Raw genomic sequence first — 17,385 nt, forward strand, 5'->3', positions numbered from 1 at the left:
GATGCTTGGCTTGTATTGACTTCTGGAGACAGCAAATATTCTGCCTTTCTTTCTGTGCGTTGAACTGTTTCCAACATGTATTTATTGAAAGTGCTCTATTCTGATTTACACAAGAGGATTTAATTATGACTCACATAACCATAAAATGAACACATGTGAAACAACTTGCTTAATTCATTAATTAGTGAGGGAACATGCTATAACTGGTTCAAATGAGGATTTGCTTTTCAGAGATTTATATTCTCTAGTGGACAAGAGGAATAATTTGCATAGCTATGGACAGGAAAGATATGTATTACTATTAGTTTTCTACATGTTAATATCTACCTTTCATAGGGTTGTAAAATAGCATAAAGAAAATCAACACTCTTCCAATGTTGGTGGGAATGTAAATTGTTACAGCCATTACAGAGAACAGTTTGGAGGTTCCTTAAAAAACTGAAAATAGAGCTACCATATGATCCAGCAATCCCATTCCTAGGTGTATATATCTAGAGCAAACCATACTTCAAAAAGATACATGCATCCAAATGTTCATTGCAGCATTTACAATAGCCAAGACATGGAAGCAATCTAAATGTCCATTGACAGATGAATGGATAAAGATGTGGTACATATAGACAATGGAATACCACTCAGCCATAAAAAAGAATGGATGATGCCATTTGCAGCAACACAAATGGGCCTAGAGATGATCATACTACATGAAGTCAGAGAAAGATAAATATCATGTGACATCACATATAAGTGATAACTGTAAAAAATGATCCAAATGAACTTATATACAAAGCAAAAATTGACTAAAAACTTAGCAAGCAAACTTAGTTACCAAAAGTGAAAGGCAAGGTTCAGTTCAGTTCAGTTCAGTTCAGTCACTCAGTTATGTCCGATTCTTTGCAACCCCATGGATTGCAGCACGCCAGGCCTCCCTGTCCATCACCAACTCCCGGAGTTTACTCAAACTCATGTCCATTGAGTCGGTGATGCTATCCAACCATCTCATTCTCTGTTGTCCCCTTCTCCTGCCTTTGATCTTTCCCAGCATCAGGGTCTTTTCAAATGAGTCAGCTCTTCGCATCAGGTGGCCAAAGTACTGGAGTTTCAGCTTCAGCGTCAGTCCTTTCAATGAACACCCAGGACTGATCTCCTTTAGGATGGACTGGTTGGATCTCCTTGCAGTCCAAGGGACTGTCAAAAGTCTTCTCCAACACCACAGTTCAAAAGCATCAATTCTTCAGCACTCAGCTTTCTTCACAGTCCAACTCTCACATCCACACATGACTACTGGAAAAACCAAAGCCTCGTCTAGACGGACCTTTGTTGAGAAAGTGATGTCTCTGCTTTTTAACATGCTGTCTATGTTGTTCATAACTTTCCTTCCAAGGAGCAACTGTCTTTTAATTTTATGGCTGCAATCATCATCCACAGTGATTTTGGAGCCCAGAAAAATAAAGTCTGCCACTGTTTCCACTATTTCTCCATCTATTTGCCATGAAGTGATGGGACCAGATGCCATGATCTTAGTTTTCTGAATGTTGAGCTTTAAGCCAACTTTTTCACTCTCCTCTTTCACTTTCATCAGGAGGCTCTTTAGTTCTTCTTCACTTTCTGCCGTAACAGTGGTGTCATCTGCATATCTGAGGTTATTGATATTTCTCCCAGCAATCTTGATTCCAGCTTGTGCTTCCTCCAGCCCAGTGTTTTTCATGATGTCCTCTGCATGTAAGTTAAATAAGCCGGGTGACAATATACAGCCTTGATGTACTCCTCTTCCTATTTGGAACCAGTCTGTTGTTCCATGTCCAGTTCTAACTGTTGCTTCCTCACCTGCATACAGGTTTCTCAAGAGGCAGGTCAGGTGATGTGGTGTTCTCTTCTCTTTCAGACTTTTCCACAGTTTATTGTGATCCACACAGTCAAAGGATTTGGCATAGTTAATAAAGCAGAAATAGATTTTTCTGGAACTCTCTTGCTTTTTTCATGATATAGTGGATGGTGACAATTTGATCTCTGGTTCCTCTGTCTTTTCTAAAACCAGCTTTAACATCTGGAATTTCATGGTTCACATATTGCTGAAGCCTGGCTTGGAGAATTCTGAGCATTACTTTACTAGCGTGTGAGATGAGTGTAATTGTGCGGTAGTTTGAGCATTCTTTGGCGTTGCCTTTCTTTGGGATTGGGTTGAAAACTGACCTTTTCCAGTCCTGTGGGCACTGCTGAGTTTTCCAAATTTGCTGGCATATTAACTGCAAGCACTTTGACAGCAGCAGGATTTGAAATAGCTCAACTGGAATTCCATCACCTCCACTAGCTTTGTTCGTAATGAGGTGGGGAGGGATAAATTAAGAATTTGGGATTAACAGATACACACTACTACATATAAAATAGATAATCAATAAGGACTTAGTGTATAGGATAGGGAATGCTACTCAATATTCTGTAATAATCTATATGGGAAAAGAATATGAAAAAGAATAGATATGTGTGTGTGTGTGTTCAGTTTTGTCTGACTATTTGCAACCCCATGGACTACAGCCTGCCAGGCTCCTCTGTCCATGGAATTTTCTAGCCAAGAATACTGGAGGGGGTTGCCGTTTCCTGATCCAGGGCATCTTCCTGACCCAGGGATGGAACTAGCATCTCTTGCACCTCCTGCATTGGCAGGCAGAGTCTTTACCACTGTGCCACCTTGGAAGTCCAGATACTGTATGCTGCTGCTGCTGCTGCTAAGTTGCTTCAGTTGTGTCCTACTCTGTGCGACCCCATAGACGGCAGCCCACCAGGCTCCTCCATCCATGGGATTTGCCAGGCGGGGGTACTGGAGTGGGTTGCCATTGCCTTCTCCAATGCATGAAAGCGAAAGTGAAGACGCTCAGTCATGTCCGACTGTTAGCGATCCCATGGACTGCATCCTACCAGGCTCCTCCATCCATGGGATTTGCAAGGCAAGAGTACTGGAGTGGGGTGCCACTGCCTTCTCTCCAGATATTGTATATGTATAACTAAATCACTTTGCTGTACACCTGAAACTAATACAACACTGTAGATCAGACAGACTCCAGTATAAAGAAAAAATACAGAAAAAGAAAGAATTTACTATCCTCCACATCAAAGCAAAACAGACAAAACAAAGACAATGAAAACCATATCCATAGAGGATGAGAAGATTCCTGGAGAGTCCATCAGACAAGGATTAGCCTTCTACTGAAGTGTTAGCCAAATAGACAACCCAGCCAGTTACAAAGCCCTGAGTTTCCACAGATTCAACCACAGAGAGGAGTGGGGGTGGAGAGCTGTCCAAATCCAGCCCTCATCTGAAGCAAATAATAATGGCTAAAAGCTTAAAATAGATCCAAGGGAGGAGCTCATTTTCAGGGCAAAAGAAGCAATTCAGCACCTCAGGCAGTTCTGGGTTTGGAAATTGTTTTGGTTCCTCCTTACTTCCTTCTATTTGTTGGACCAGAAATTCATACAGACCTTTATGAACGAATTCACCAGGTCTGACGATGAACTTATTTAGACCAGCCAAAATAATTGTCAGCCAGGGACACAGGACTTCAACCTCCCTGCAGAAAATCCCTGACATCTGACGTAGGAGGATTTATAGGTTTAGTGGAAATTGCTTTCTCCTGCTCTCCAGATTACAGACTGTGGGTTGATTTTTTTTTCCCGTGAATAAACATCTTTCTAATAATGAACAGACCAATAATGTCTTAAGAGAGAAAAAGAACATCCTTTTCCTTTTTTTTTTTTTTTTTGCTGTTTCTTCAGAGAACCGTTTGGATTTGGAAACCCACATTGGCCATACAGAATATGAAAGTTGGCGTTTTCTTTTTGTGGTGGGCGTGGGTTTTGCCTACTGAAAGCAGAGTGCACTGGCGAAAAAGAGACATACAGGAGATGTCGAAGAAAGGCAGGTGAGTGGACATTTCAGCACAGAGGATTTAGGGGGAGATGGTGTGTACAGCGAGCTTCTGGTTTAATCGTGGAAGCGTTTCCAGTATGTGGTGTTTCCTGTGGATGCCCTTTGCCTTCTTGCTCCTTTACGCTGTGTTCTCCTGCTTTCCTCCCCTCTTTTTTTGTGACGTTAGAATTACGTTTTCTTTTTAAACGATGCTTAGATTTGATACAGTGCTATCATTGCATATTCTTCAATCTATTAGGAACTGTCCTGGGTGAAAGATTCTGGGGGAAAAATAGCATATATGCGCGTTAAAAATAATAAGGGCAGTTATTTGATGTTTGCATCCTAGGTTGGAGTGAATCTGGGAATTCTCAAAAGACTGATGGGACCTCTAATTAGGGAGAATGATTCTGTGAGTTCTAATTATTTCTGCTAGATGTGTAGGTCCCTTTTACAATCTTTTAAAAGAGAACAAAACAGCTTTCTTCAAGCTATATGGCCCGGAGGATCGTTAGATTGTCCCCATTTGTAAACTGGGAGGGTACAGGGGTGGACCAGCCTGAGGACCAGCTGCTGATGGTTGCCAGCAAGGTACGTGCCACCCTGGCTGTGCCAGCCCAGACAGAAACAGACCGATCCTTCAGCATCAGCTTCACCAGGGTGGCTCTGTGACAGCGCTGGTAGTGGAAGTGCATGTCTGCACACCTGCTTGCCTGATACGCATCAATAAAATAGGATATTTAGAGACCCTGCTCCCCACCCTGCAAACCAGCTCTCTCTTTACTGATGAAGAGATGGAGGCAGGAAGGGCATTCTTGATTCTTGGTTCTTTATCACCCTGAGTTCAAATTGAGCTTTAGCTTTCTTCATCTCTGAATGTAAGATGAACAGAGGTCATAAGTATCAATTAATATGGGACTTTCTTGGTGGTCCAGTGGTTAAACCTTCCTTCCTGTGCAGGGGGTGTAGGTTCAATCCCCAGTCAGAGCACTAAGATCCAACATGCCATAAGGTGTGGCCAAAAACTTTTTTTAAAAAAGCAAAATGGATGCATATGAAAGGAAATCCAGCTTCTTGGAGTCTGGGGCTAGTGGGAGGGCTGGGTGTCTGACTCCTGAGTGACCCTCTCTGGGTTTGAGAGAACCCTTCACACCTGGGCTTCTGAACAGCCAGCTATGGCTCACAGCCCTTGTTTCAAGCAGTTTTAGCAACATATCAAAGTTAAGGAGCTGAAATATCCATTGGTCGTGGTGGGCCCAGGACACAGACAGGGACTGCTGTGCGCAAGACACATGTCCCATCACTGTCAGAGTCAGAGGCTGCTGGACAAACAGTGGAATTCGTGGAGCGGTGCCGCCATAGAGATGATCTGAACCAAATGTGCTCTCGAGGATTACAGGTGACAGCAACAAATCCTATTGGTGGTCACCAAAAACTTCTCAGCCTCTCACCCAAGCCAGAGTTAGAGAGGTGACTTAGTAGGAATACCAGTGTGTCACTAGTGGTAAAGAGTCTGCCAGCCGATGCAGGAGATGCCAAGACTCAGGGAGATGCAAAGACTCAGGGTGGATCCCTGGGTCAGGAAGATCCCCTGGAGAAGGAAATGGCAATCCACTCCTGTATTCTTGCCTGGAAAATCCCATGAACAGAGGAGCCTGGTGGGCTACAGTCCATAGGGTCACAAAGAGTGAGACATGGCTGAGCGCGCGTGCGCGTGCACACACACACACACACACACACACACACACACACACAACACACACACACACAATGACAAAGCGAAATAAATTTTCTTTTAAAAATTACTTAAAGGAACTTTTATTTTTATTATGGAAGACATGTTATTTTAAAAACCATAGGAAAAAAATTTTTTTCAACGCACAAAAATCACCCATAATCCCTAAAACCTAGAAATAACCTTGTTAACATTTTTGTGTATTTTCTTCTGTTTTTTTTATAAGCATATATTGAATATTAACTAGTCTGGGATTTTTCTATGCATATAGTTTTGTAAACTTATTGTATCTAATGTGATTTAATCTGCATATTTTCTTACTTGAAGTATATAGTGTTATCATTTGAATGAACACTATAAAGCACAATAACAATTATAACTGCTTAAGTATCTTCCTCTGCTTACAATATTTAATTGTTTTCTCTTTGTTATTATAAATATTCTGTCTGGATATCTTTGTATACAAGGTCATTGTTTATGTGCATGATTATTTAATTAGGATAGACTCCCGGAAGTATATTAGACCAAATGGCATAAGAACATTTCAAGTTCCAGTAGAGTTGGCAGAATTGCTTTCCAAAATGGTGAACCCAGCCAGGTTTTTTGTTTTTATGTAGCCTAAATTTTTAAAGGGCTCACTTAATTTTAGCTAGACTCTAACCTCATAAACTGCTGGTAATTTGTAGCCAGGCTGCTTTTCACAGTTCATACTAATAACATAAGAAGCAAGGTGAACGCATGCACACGGTGAGGGTGAGGCTAGTGAGGTGCCAATGATGCAAAATTTAAAGAGACCCTTGGGAATGCCCTGGCGGTCCAATGGTTACTACTCCTTCCACTGCCAAGGATGCGGGTTTGATCCCTGGTCAGGGAACTAAGATCCCAGAAGCTTCAGAGCACGACTGAAAAATAAATAGCTGACTGAATGAATGAATAGGGCCTTGCACGACCCAAGAGTAAGGGCCTTCTTACATTTTATGCCTCACTTGGGGCTTACTCTAGTCTCTGCCCTGGCAAATAATTTCTGTGTTTTTCTCAGCATTTTCTTGGGAGATATATCCAGATGGGATCCACCTTCATGAAACGTGCTGGATAAAAATCAGAGTGCCAGGGAAGTGAGCAGTGTTTCTAGAATGTATCAATACTTATGGTTTTTCCCTCCCCCTTGGAAGAATGAAAATCTAGCCTGTCTATACTTCAGGCCCCTGGACAAATTTCTGCTCAAGCTCTGGAAGCACAAATGGATCCCATCAGAAGCAAAGGATCATTAGCATTCTTGTCTGTAATGCTATAGAACTCAAATTTAAACTGCAGGAAAGTGAGGATCTAAGAGTTTCAGCTGATCTCCATTTTGGGGAGATGACACTGGTGGCAGGGTGGCAGGAAGATGCAGAAGGAGTTGCAAGGCGGACAGAAAAAGTCATCCAGAGTCCCTGCTTTAGACCGGATGAGAGACAGTGAGAGCCGGAGCTAGGATGGTATTAGTGGGATGAAATGAACAGGGATGGGGGAAGATGGATGAGAAGTTTAAGGAGGCAGAGTTGTCAGGATTAGACTGGGTGGGAGTCTAGCAGGTTTCTGGAAGGTGTAACTGGGTAGAGGGGAGTGCCTGGGAAGGGAGAGCAGGAGGAGAAGCAGGGTTGGGGGCAAAGAGGATGAGATCAGTATGAGCACGTGGACCCAGGTGTGCTTACAAGCTATTAGGAGATGTTTGTCCAGTTGACAGGAAGGCCTCCAGGTCTGTGGCTCAAAAGAGAATTAGGGTCTGGAGGTGAAGCTGTAAAGAGAATTCCTCGGTGGTGATGGATGAAGTGACCCAAAGATAGCATGAGATAAGAGCAGGACAAAGAGAAAGCTGTGATGAGCAACATTTAAGGCAAGGATGAAGAGGACTCCGTGGGGACCTCCCTGGTGGTCCAGTGGTTAGGAATTCGCCTTGCAATGCAGGGGACACGGGTTCAATCTCTGGTCGAGGAACGAAGATCCCACTTGCTGCAGGGCAACTGAGCTCACTCACCACAAGGAAAGATCCCACATGACGTAACTAGAGGGTTCAGGGAAGGAAGCTGGAAATGCGTGATCGGAGAAATGGGCATAACACTGGAATGGAGAGGTGTCAAAGAGGCTGAGGGAGCACCTACGGGACAGTCATCAGACGCATGTCACAGAGCAGACAGCACCCCGGGCAGTGGGTGCCTCATCACTGACCAAGTCAGGTACACATTCTCCTCTCAAGAGGCTTATGGACCAGAGGGGCGTTCAGTTGAGGTGTCAAAGGTTTCCAGAAGGAGGGAGCAATCCATGGTGGATTGCAAAACCTGGTGGGTCAGATCCCACCAGGGTCAAAATCAGTCAGGTAGAGGGCCAAGATGCAAGCTCCACTTACGGGATGAAGAGCTGTTAACAGTCTCAGCGGGAGGAGACGGGTGGTGGTGTGTTGAGGGCAGGAGAAAATGGAGTGAATATGGTTCACTTTTACAAGAATCCTGGCTGTCAACCGGACCACTGAGACTAGAAGAAAGTGAGAGGGATAGACAGCGATGGGAGCTTGCAGCGGATTCAGGTGATGAAGGGCAGAGGCCAGGAGGAAGGAGGTTGTTGGTTGTTAGAACCTGTCCTGACAAAGCGCAAACCTCTGGGTTGTGGGCGGGGTCTCTCTGATCGCCCTATACCTCTTTTATTAGATTTTTATTTAAAAATATTTTTTCTTAATTTGGCTGTGCTGGGTCTTAGTTGAGGCCTTCAGGACCTAGTTCCCTGATCAGGAATTGAACCTGGGTCCCCTGCATTGGGAGTGTGGAGTCTTAACTACTGGACCACCAGGGAAATCCTGTGATTTCTTCTTTTAAGTTAGCAGTGTTCTCTCTTCATTGCATCCCTTCATTCTCCAGAGAGCTTGCTAGAACTTTGAGTCTTCACTTTGCGCTTCTCACTCTTGTCTGGTTACAAAGCGCCACTCATCCTGATAGTTTCCTGAGCCTTCGCTGGGCTGCTCCAGGGCTCACCACACCCATCTCTTCCCTCTTCCTCTGGCTCACTTATTTTTCCTCCTCCAAGTGTTAGCACAGATGTCACCTTTTCTTGAGGACCTTCCTTGGCCCTCCCCCATTCCTGCATCTCAAGGCTCAGCTGGCTTTTTTCTGAGCTTCCATGGCCCCCATCTATCCTATCTCAGACAACTGATCATTCAGCATTATCAGCCTATGAGCTCCCTGAGAGCTGTCTGCCCAGGCTGCCATAACAAAACGCCACAGGTTGGGTGCCTTAAACAACAGACATTCATTTTCTCAGGTCCTGGAGGCTAGAAGGCCATGATCAAGATGGTGGCAACTTTGGTTTCTGGGAAGGAATCTCTTCTGGGCTTGTAGCTGCCGCCTTTTTGCTGTGTCCTTACAGGGTCTTTCGTCCGGGCTCACCAATGGGGAGACGGAATGTGATGGGGAGGCTCTTTGGTGTCTCTTCCTCTTCTTAAGTGGGCACCAGTCTCATTTAACCTTAAATACCTCCCTAAAGGCCCTGCCTCCAAATACAGTCACATGGAGCAGGGCACAGTTAGGAGACTATATGAATGGGCAAGGCACAGTTTAGTTATAATAAGGGCTCAGCTAACACCTTTATTCTTGTCTCCCCAGGTTCAAGTACAATATCTGATAAATAGCAGATATTCAAGAAATGTTGCACATGAATAAATGAGAGACTCTTAACCCTTCCTTTTCTTGTACTTCACTCACTCATTCATTCATTCAACAAATTGATATTGATGACACTCTGCTCCAGGCACTGGAAGAAGCGGTGAGCAAATTGGACCTCACCCCTTCCTCTGCAGAATTTCAAAGGCCTTGGAAATGCCCTCCTTTCAAAGATGAGAAGAGAAAGGCCCAGAAAAGTTCAGAAGTCGTGCCGGGTCACACAGTGTACCCTCAGAGTTCTGCGTCGCCCGTTTCTCTACTTCCTGTGCCCAACTCTGCCCACTGTAAAAGGAGAACAAGAAGTTATACTCATGGATGTAAAATTCAGGTTGAACCATATGAAAATGTTTTCATATGTCAAAACCAGAGCAATGTTCACGTTAACATTTTTTAATCCTTATAGTGATCCTATAAGGTTAGGGTTATTCCCTCATTTTATAGGAAACTGAAACAGAAGGATCAAGAAAAGGGGATGTTCAAGATTGAGATTTTACCAGAGAAGCAGGTGGACAAATAGGCCCTTGCTGCGCCATCTTGTCCCCCTGGGAGGGCCACAGTGGGCCAAATCTGAGTGTTGAGGATCCATCAGGTTGGTGGGAACCTGGGTCCACTGTGGTGGCAAGAAGGCTGGATCAGAAGACTCTGAGGCAGCACAAACACCCCACCCACCCCAGACACAGCCTTCCGGTTCTAGGCAACTCAGGTCTCCCATGGGTGTGCAGACTTTAGGCATCATGGAATATTCACTGTCTCGATTAGTAAGAGTTCTCCCAAGAAATAGAACCAATAGGATGTGCGTAACATGTATATATGATGTCTGTATGTATGTGGGGCTTCCCTCGTGGCTCAGTGATAGAAAATCTGCCTGCCAATGCAACAGATGCAGATTCAATCCCTGGGTCAGAAGATCCTCTGGAGAAGGAAACGGCAACCCACTCCAGTATTCTTGCCTGGGAAGTCCCATGGACAGAGGAGCCTGGTGGGCTATAGTCCATGTGGTCCCAGAAGAGTCAGACACAACTTAGATACTAAACAACAACAATGTATGTGTGTATATCTGTCTCTCTCTCTATCTCTCTGTGGTATTACACACACACACACACACACACACACACATATAGTACAATATTTATTATAATATATATATATACCTATACATGTGTATATACGGGGATTCCCTGGTGGCCCAGAAGGTAAAAAAATCTGCCTGCAATACAGGAGACCTGGATTCAGTCCCTGGGTTGGGAAAAACCCCTGGAGGAGGGCATGGCAACCCACTCCAGTATTCTTGCCTGGGAAGTCCCATGGACAGAGGAGCCTGGTGGGCTATAGTCCATGTGGTCCCAGAAGAGTCAGACACAACTTAGATACTAAACAACAACAATGTATGTGTGTATATCTATCTATCTATCTCTCTGTGGTATTACACACACACACACACACACACACACATATATAGTACAATATTTATTATAATATATGTATACCTATATATGTGTATGTACGGGGATTCCCTGGTGGCTCACAAGGTAAAAAATCTGCCTGCAATACAGGAGACCTGGATTCAATCCCTGGGTTGGGAAAAACCCCTGGAGGAGGGCATGGCAACCGACTCAAGTATTCTTGCCTAGAGAATCCCCACAAACAGAAGAGCCTGGCAGGCTATAGTCCATGGAGTCACAAAGAGTTGGACGCAACTGAGGGACTAAGCACATACGTATACACACACACACACACACACACACACACACACACGAGGTGAGCTGGAGTGGGAGGAGGATTTAAAGAATTGGCTCATGTGATTGTGTGGGCAACCAAGTCTGAAATTTACATGGCAGTCAGGCAGGCAGGGGGAAATTCCAGCAGGAGCTGGTGTTACAGCTGAAGGCAGTGTGCAGACCAAATTCCCTCTTCCTCAGAGGACCTCAGTCTTTTTTTCTAATGTCTTCAACTGATTGGATGGGACCTACCCACATTATGAAGGGTAATCTGCTTTATTTAAAGGCTACTGACTTATATGTTAATCACATCTTAAGAACACCTTCATAGCAACTTCTAAGCTGGTATTCAAACCAAAAACTGGTACCAGAGTCTAGCCAAGTTGACACCTAACTTACCTATCACACAGTCTTAGAGGCAGTGGTTTGAAAAAGAGATCATCAGTTACCCAAAAATCCATTTAGTGAGGAATCCAAAGAAAGTTATACTTGAGGGAAAATACACAATCCTTACTCATTATGTGAAAAAATGCAGTCTCTCTAAGCAGTTCAAGAAATGCTGTTCAAGAAAGTGTAAATAACATGATGGCAGAAATAAATCAAATAAAGAAAAATTAAATGCACACACACATACTCACACAACCCCCAGGCCCTATGTGTTCCCCCAGTCTATGGGGAACACAAAATCATCTCTGTGGGAACCTGACAGTAGACTGACCATATTTCCACATTGCCGTCTGCCAGTAGGACTAGAGCTATAATGTTGTTCAGTCGCTCAGTTGTGTCCAACTCTTTCTGACCCTATGGACTTCAGCATGCCAGGCCTGAAGATGAAGTAATGAACAAAGTGAAGTATAACTTACTGAATGCTCTGCTATTAGTTAAATGAGCCTTCTGGCAGAACGCTGCTCCTAACGGGCCCCCAGACCTGATCTAACCTCTGGGAAAGGTTTTGAGAAAGCATCATCCTTAGACAAACTGACTGGGAACTACAGCAAGGAAATATCAAGAAGAAGGACCATGGGCCAGAATTTTTCATAATCTCCAAGAAGATAGAATAAAAATGTATGTTCAAAAAACATACACCCTCCATTCAGTCCAAGAAGCTGTCTCAAATGTCATCCTGTATTATTATAACTTCAGTTCATTTCAGTCTCTCAGTTGTGTCTGACTCTGCGACCCCATGAACTGCAGCATGCCAGGCCTCCCTGTCCATCACCAACTCCCAGAGTTCACTCGGATTCACGTCCATCGAGTCAGTGATGCCATCCAGCCATCTCATTCTCTGTTGTCCCCTTCTCCTCCTGCCCCCAGTCCCTCCCAGCATCAGAGTCTTTTCCAGTCAGTCAACTCCTCTCATCATGTGGCCAAAGTATTGGAGTTTCAACTTCAACATCAGTCCTTTCAATGAACACCCAGGACTGATCTCCTTTAGGATGGACTGGTTGGATCTCCTTGCAGTCCAAGGGACTCTCAAGAGTCTTCTCGAACACCACAGTCCAAAAGCATCAATTCTTTGGCGCTCAGCTTTCTTTATAGTCCAACTCTCACATCCATACATGACCACTGGAAAAATCATAGCCTTAACTAGATGGACCTTTGTTGACGAAGTAATGTCTCTGCTTTTTAATATGCTGTCTAGGTTGGTCATAGCTTTCCTTCCAGGGAGTAAGCATCTTTTAATTTCATGGCTGCAATCACCATCTCCAGTGATTTTTGAGCCCAGAAAAGTAAAGTCAGCCACTGTTTCCCCGTCTATTTCCCATGAAGTGATGGGACCAGATGCCATGATCTTCGTTTTCTGAATGTTGAGCTTTAAGCCAACTTTTTCACTCTCCTCTTTCACTTTCATCAAGAGGCTCTTTAGTTCCTCTTCACTTTCTGCCGTAAGGGTGGTGTCATCTGCATATCTGAGGTTATTGATAATTCTTCCAACAATCTTGATTCCAGCTTGTGCTTCTTCCAGCCCAGCATTCCTCATGATGTCCTCTGCATAGAAGTTAAATAAGCAGGATGACAACATACAGCCTTGACATACTCCTTTTCCTATTTGGAACCAGCTTGTTGTTCCATGTCCAGTTCTAACTGTTGCTTCTTGACCTGCATACAGGTTTCTCAAGAGGCAGATCAGGTGGTCTGGTATTCCCATTTCTTTCAGACTTTTCCACAGTTTATTGTAATCCACACAGTCAAAGGCTTTGGCATAGTCAATAAAGCAGAAATAGATATTTTTCTGAAACTCTTTTGCTTTGTCGATGATCCAGTGGATATTGGCAATTTGATCTCTGGTTCCTTTGCCTTTTCTAAATCCAGTTGAACATCTGGAAGTTCACGGTTCACATATTGCTGAAGCCTGGCTTGGAGAATTTTGAGCATTACTTTACTAGCGTGTGAGATGAGTGCAATTGTGCGGTAGTTTGAGCATTCTTTGGCATTGCCTTTCTTTGGGATTGGAATGAAAACTGACCTTTTCCAGTCCTGTGGCCACTGCTGAGTTTTCCAAATTTGCCAGCATATTGAGTGCAGCACTTTCACGGCATCATCTTTCAGGATTTGAAATAGCTCAACTGGAATTCCATCATCTCCACCAGCTTTGTTTGTAGTGATGCTTTCTAAGGCCCACTTGACTTCACACTGCAGGATGTCCGGCTCTAGGTGAGTGATCACACCATCGTGATTATCTGGGTCGTGAAGATCTTTTTTGTACAGTTCTTCTGTGTATTCTTGCCACCTCTTCTTAATATCTTCTGCTTTTGTTAGGTCCCTGCCATTTCTGTCCTTTATTGAGCCCATCTTTGCATGAAATGTTCCCTTGGTGTCTTTAATTTTCTTGAAGAGACCTCTAGTCTTTCCCATTCTATTGTGTTTCTCTATTTCTTTGCATTGATTGCTGAGGAAGGCTTTCTTATCTCTCCTTGCTATTATTTGGAACTCTGCATTCAACTGGGTATATCTTTCCTTTTCTCCTTTGCTTTTTGCTTCCCTTCTTTTCACAGCTATTTGTAAGGCCTCCTCAGACAGCCAAGTATCCAACTTGGAACATGTCAATTCCTTGTTCATAAGTTCCTAGGGACTCAATCAGTAAAGGCACTCATTTTTTTCCCGACCAGGATTGAACCCAATTCACTTGCATTGGAAGCATGGAAATTAAACCACTGTACTGCCAGGGAAATCCCAATAAATGCCTTTGTTTAATCAGTGAGTGGGCACCAGTTTTGTGCAAGGTCCATGCTGGCTCTTCTGTGAGGGGAAAGGTAAGCTTGGACCTTCCACATTGAACCCAAATTGCAGGCAATGGGAGCCAGGCAATGGGAGCCAGGCAATGGGAGCCAGATCTCCCAGTGAGATACAGTGGCCAAACTTGCTTCCTCTGAGTGTGACTCCTGGCTCTTTCACTTTCACAAGTTATTTAAACTGTCTGTGTCTTAGCTTCCTCATGTATGAAATGGGCACAATGGCAAGGCCTACCTCACAGGGTTGTTACAAAGACTAACCCAGTTAATACATGTGATATAGTTAGCCTGGTAACTGGCAGAGAGTAAGTATTTAGGCAGTGTTAGTTATCCTTTTATTTGCTATGTGTTACACTTCATTTCAAGGTTAATACTCGTACCTCAGCTGGTAAAATGATGCTGGTGACATTAAAAGTATTTTAAGATATACGTAACTTGAGTTAGAAGCAAGTTATAGTGTTTTTCCCTCTCTCAGGGTTGTAAGGATATACTCAGGATGGTACCGGTTATTTCTTAGTGGTTTTCATCCTTTCCTTTAGGCTTCAATCTATTTTCCAAAAACTGTTAACATAGGAATATGAACAAAAAATAGTTATTGTAAAATATTAAATAGCAACAATTTTAAAAAGATTTTATGGGAGTTCCTTGGTGGTCCAGTGGTTAGGACTCAGTGCTTGCACTGCCATGGCTGGGATTCAATTCCTGGTCGGGAACTAAGATCCCACAAGTTGCGTGGTGTGGCAAAGAAAGAATAAGATTTTGTGTCCTAATTATCAGTTTTTTGCTAAGCTAGAATCTCAGCTTCATGATGGCAGAGGTAGTGACTTCTCAGAATTTGGCAACCCTTCCTTGGGTAGGTGCCCAGTTCTGTTTTAGACTGGCCCAAAGCCACAGTAGGGCTTCCCTGGTGGTTCAGTGGTAAAGAATTCACCTGCCAATTCAGGAGACTCAGGTTCGATCCCTGGGTGGGGAAGAATCCCTTGGAGGAGAGCATGGCAACCTACTCCAGTACTCTTGCTTGGAGAATTCCATGGACAGATGAGACTGGTGGTCTACGACATAGCGACTAAACAACAAAAGCCACAGTAAGACTGGGGCCAAACTTGACTTTTATTCCTACCCCCTCTTTCTTCCTGCATCTCTTGTATTGCTCTCTCTGGCACCCATCCAAAGAACTAATACCGTTTTCACTCACTAACATGTACTGAGAGTCCACGGGCACCCAGCACTTGTGCAAAATGCCAAAAATGAAGAGGACTCTGCCCTCAGTGGCCTGTGGCCTCGTCCTGCCCCTGCTGACCATCCACTGTGATGACCTGTAGCTCTCCCTCCAGTCTTTGCCCTTCCCCAGCCCTGGGACCACCTCCTGCAGAGTGCACACCTGCCCCTGCTCCACTTGGTCGCAGATGACATAATCCCTGTGCATCAGCCCTAATATCCCTGGGTATCAGTCGGGTCTTGGCAGAAAACAGTACTGCACTCAGAAGGGCTTAACCAATAATTGAATAAACAGACCGCTCGCAGAGCGGTGCACAGGACTCAGGGCAGCAACCAGGCAAGTAAATGCCCCACCCCCAAGCACAAGAAATACAGGAAGCCGTGACTACCTGCAGACCTGAAAGGGAAATTGTGTAACTGGAGCTTATTGAAGTACTGTGATTATCTGTGGTCATAGGGCAACACAGACATGGCTAGTCCCTGGCATCGAAGCCGAGAGAAGGAGGAATTACCCTCTGCTCTCTCATCTCCTGCCGGTGCACTTTTGGCTGAATCCCTAAGCTGAAGTGCAAGGATGCCCAAGCGAAATGGTCCACCTGGCAATGTGTCGCTCTCCACACTGACAGCTTCATGGCAGTTCCAGGTTAAAAATGCCATCAGTTTCAGCTGGGGAGATAGTTTAGGTCAGACCTCTTCAAATCAGGCCTTCTGAATAATTAATCCTCCAATTCCTGCTTCTGTGGGTCATGGGAATTGCTCGTTGAAAAGCTAAAATAATGTACTGCAGTTTTGTAGTCTTTTTTTTTTCTTTCACATTTTATTCCAGTTAGATTTGAAGCAAACCTACAGGGTGAAGGATATTTTGTTGATTTGAGTACCTGGACTCTCTAGAACACCTTCAGTTTTAATTTCATAGTAAGCCTCAAAGACAGAGTGCACAAAGATGTGCTCAAGTAAGGCAGACAGTGACCAGAGGTGCACGCACACCACTGTAAGGGGCCTCTTCCCCACACCCAAGCTGCAGTGATTTGCAGCAACACCTCTACTCTTGGCCAAGGGGGAGGGAGCAGAAGGAGGGCTCCTGGCTCCATTAGGAGAGAGAGGAGGTGGGCAGCAATGGCTTCCTCCCTCCCTTCCAGCAGCAGCGTACCTCCATCCTGATCCATTAGTTAAGATTCTTCCCCAGGACGCAGCCTTTGCTGCCAGCTCAGCGATTTCCTTCCTTTAGGAGGAAACTTCCTGTTGGCTGAGAAACAACAATGGCTCTTTCCATGTGCAGTCCACCTTCAAGTTTAAAAAGTACACACACACACATGATCCCATTGGCTCCACGCAGCCCTGGTCCTGTCACAGAGCTTCACCTTCAATAAGATGAGGAAACTGAATCCCAGGGAAAGGTACCCAAAGGCACAGAGCAGGAAGGTCACTGGAGAGTGGAACTCTGCTTTTCTGTCTCCCAGACACATTCTCTGCACCCCCCACCCCCCGCCCAGAATGATAGTTTCTTCAGGAAAGAAGATAGCCAAGCACTTAACGATGGACGAAGCCAGTTACAAGGGAGGAAATTGTGTGTTGAGGATGAATGCACCAGAGCTCTGGTTCTCAAAGTGCCATCTTCAGGGACATTTCTGGTGGCCCAGTGGTTAAGACTCTGTGCTTCCAATGCAGAGGGCACAGGTTCCATCCTTGGTCAGGAATCTAATATCTCACATGCTGGGTGGCATGGCCAAAACATTAAAATAAAGTGCCATCTCCTGACCACCACCACCAGCAGCAGCATCTGGAAACTTGTGACAGATACAGATTCTTAGACCTTAGCCCAGACCTGCTGAATCAGAAACTCTGGGGCAAGGCGAGGTTCAGGAGCCTAGGTTTGAAACAGGCCTCC

General features: G+C 44.5%; 1 protein-coding gene across 1 annotated transcript in view; it reads left to right on the forward strand.

Moving 5' to 3' along the window:
- Window positions 1-3,804: 3,804 nt before the first annotated feature.
- Window positions 3,805-17,385, forward strand: part of GABRR1 (gamma-aminobutyric acid type A receptor subunit rho1) — a 33,396-nt gene continuing 19,815 nt past the window's right edge. Inside the window, exon 1 of the mRNA XM_052645865.1 lies at window positions 3,805-3,917. Coding sequence (XP_052501825.1) covers window positions 3,814-3,917 — 104 coding nt within the window. The 5' untranslated portion in view covers window positions 3,805-3,813. The remainder of the gene's footprint in view (window positions 3,918-17,385) is intronic.

This window comes from Budorcas taxicolor, chromosome 9 (genome assembly GCF_023091745.1).
Source record: "Budorcas taxicolor isolate Tak-1 chromosome 9, Takin1.1, whole genome shotgun sequence".
NCBI lineage: Eukaryota > Metazoa > Chordata > Mammalia > Artiodactyla > Bovidae > Budorcas > Budorcas taxicolor.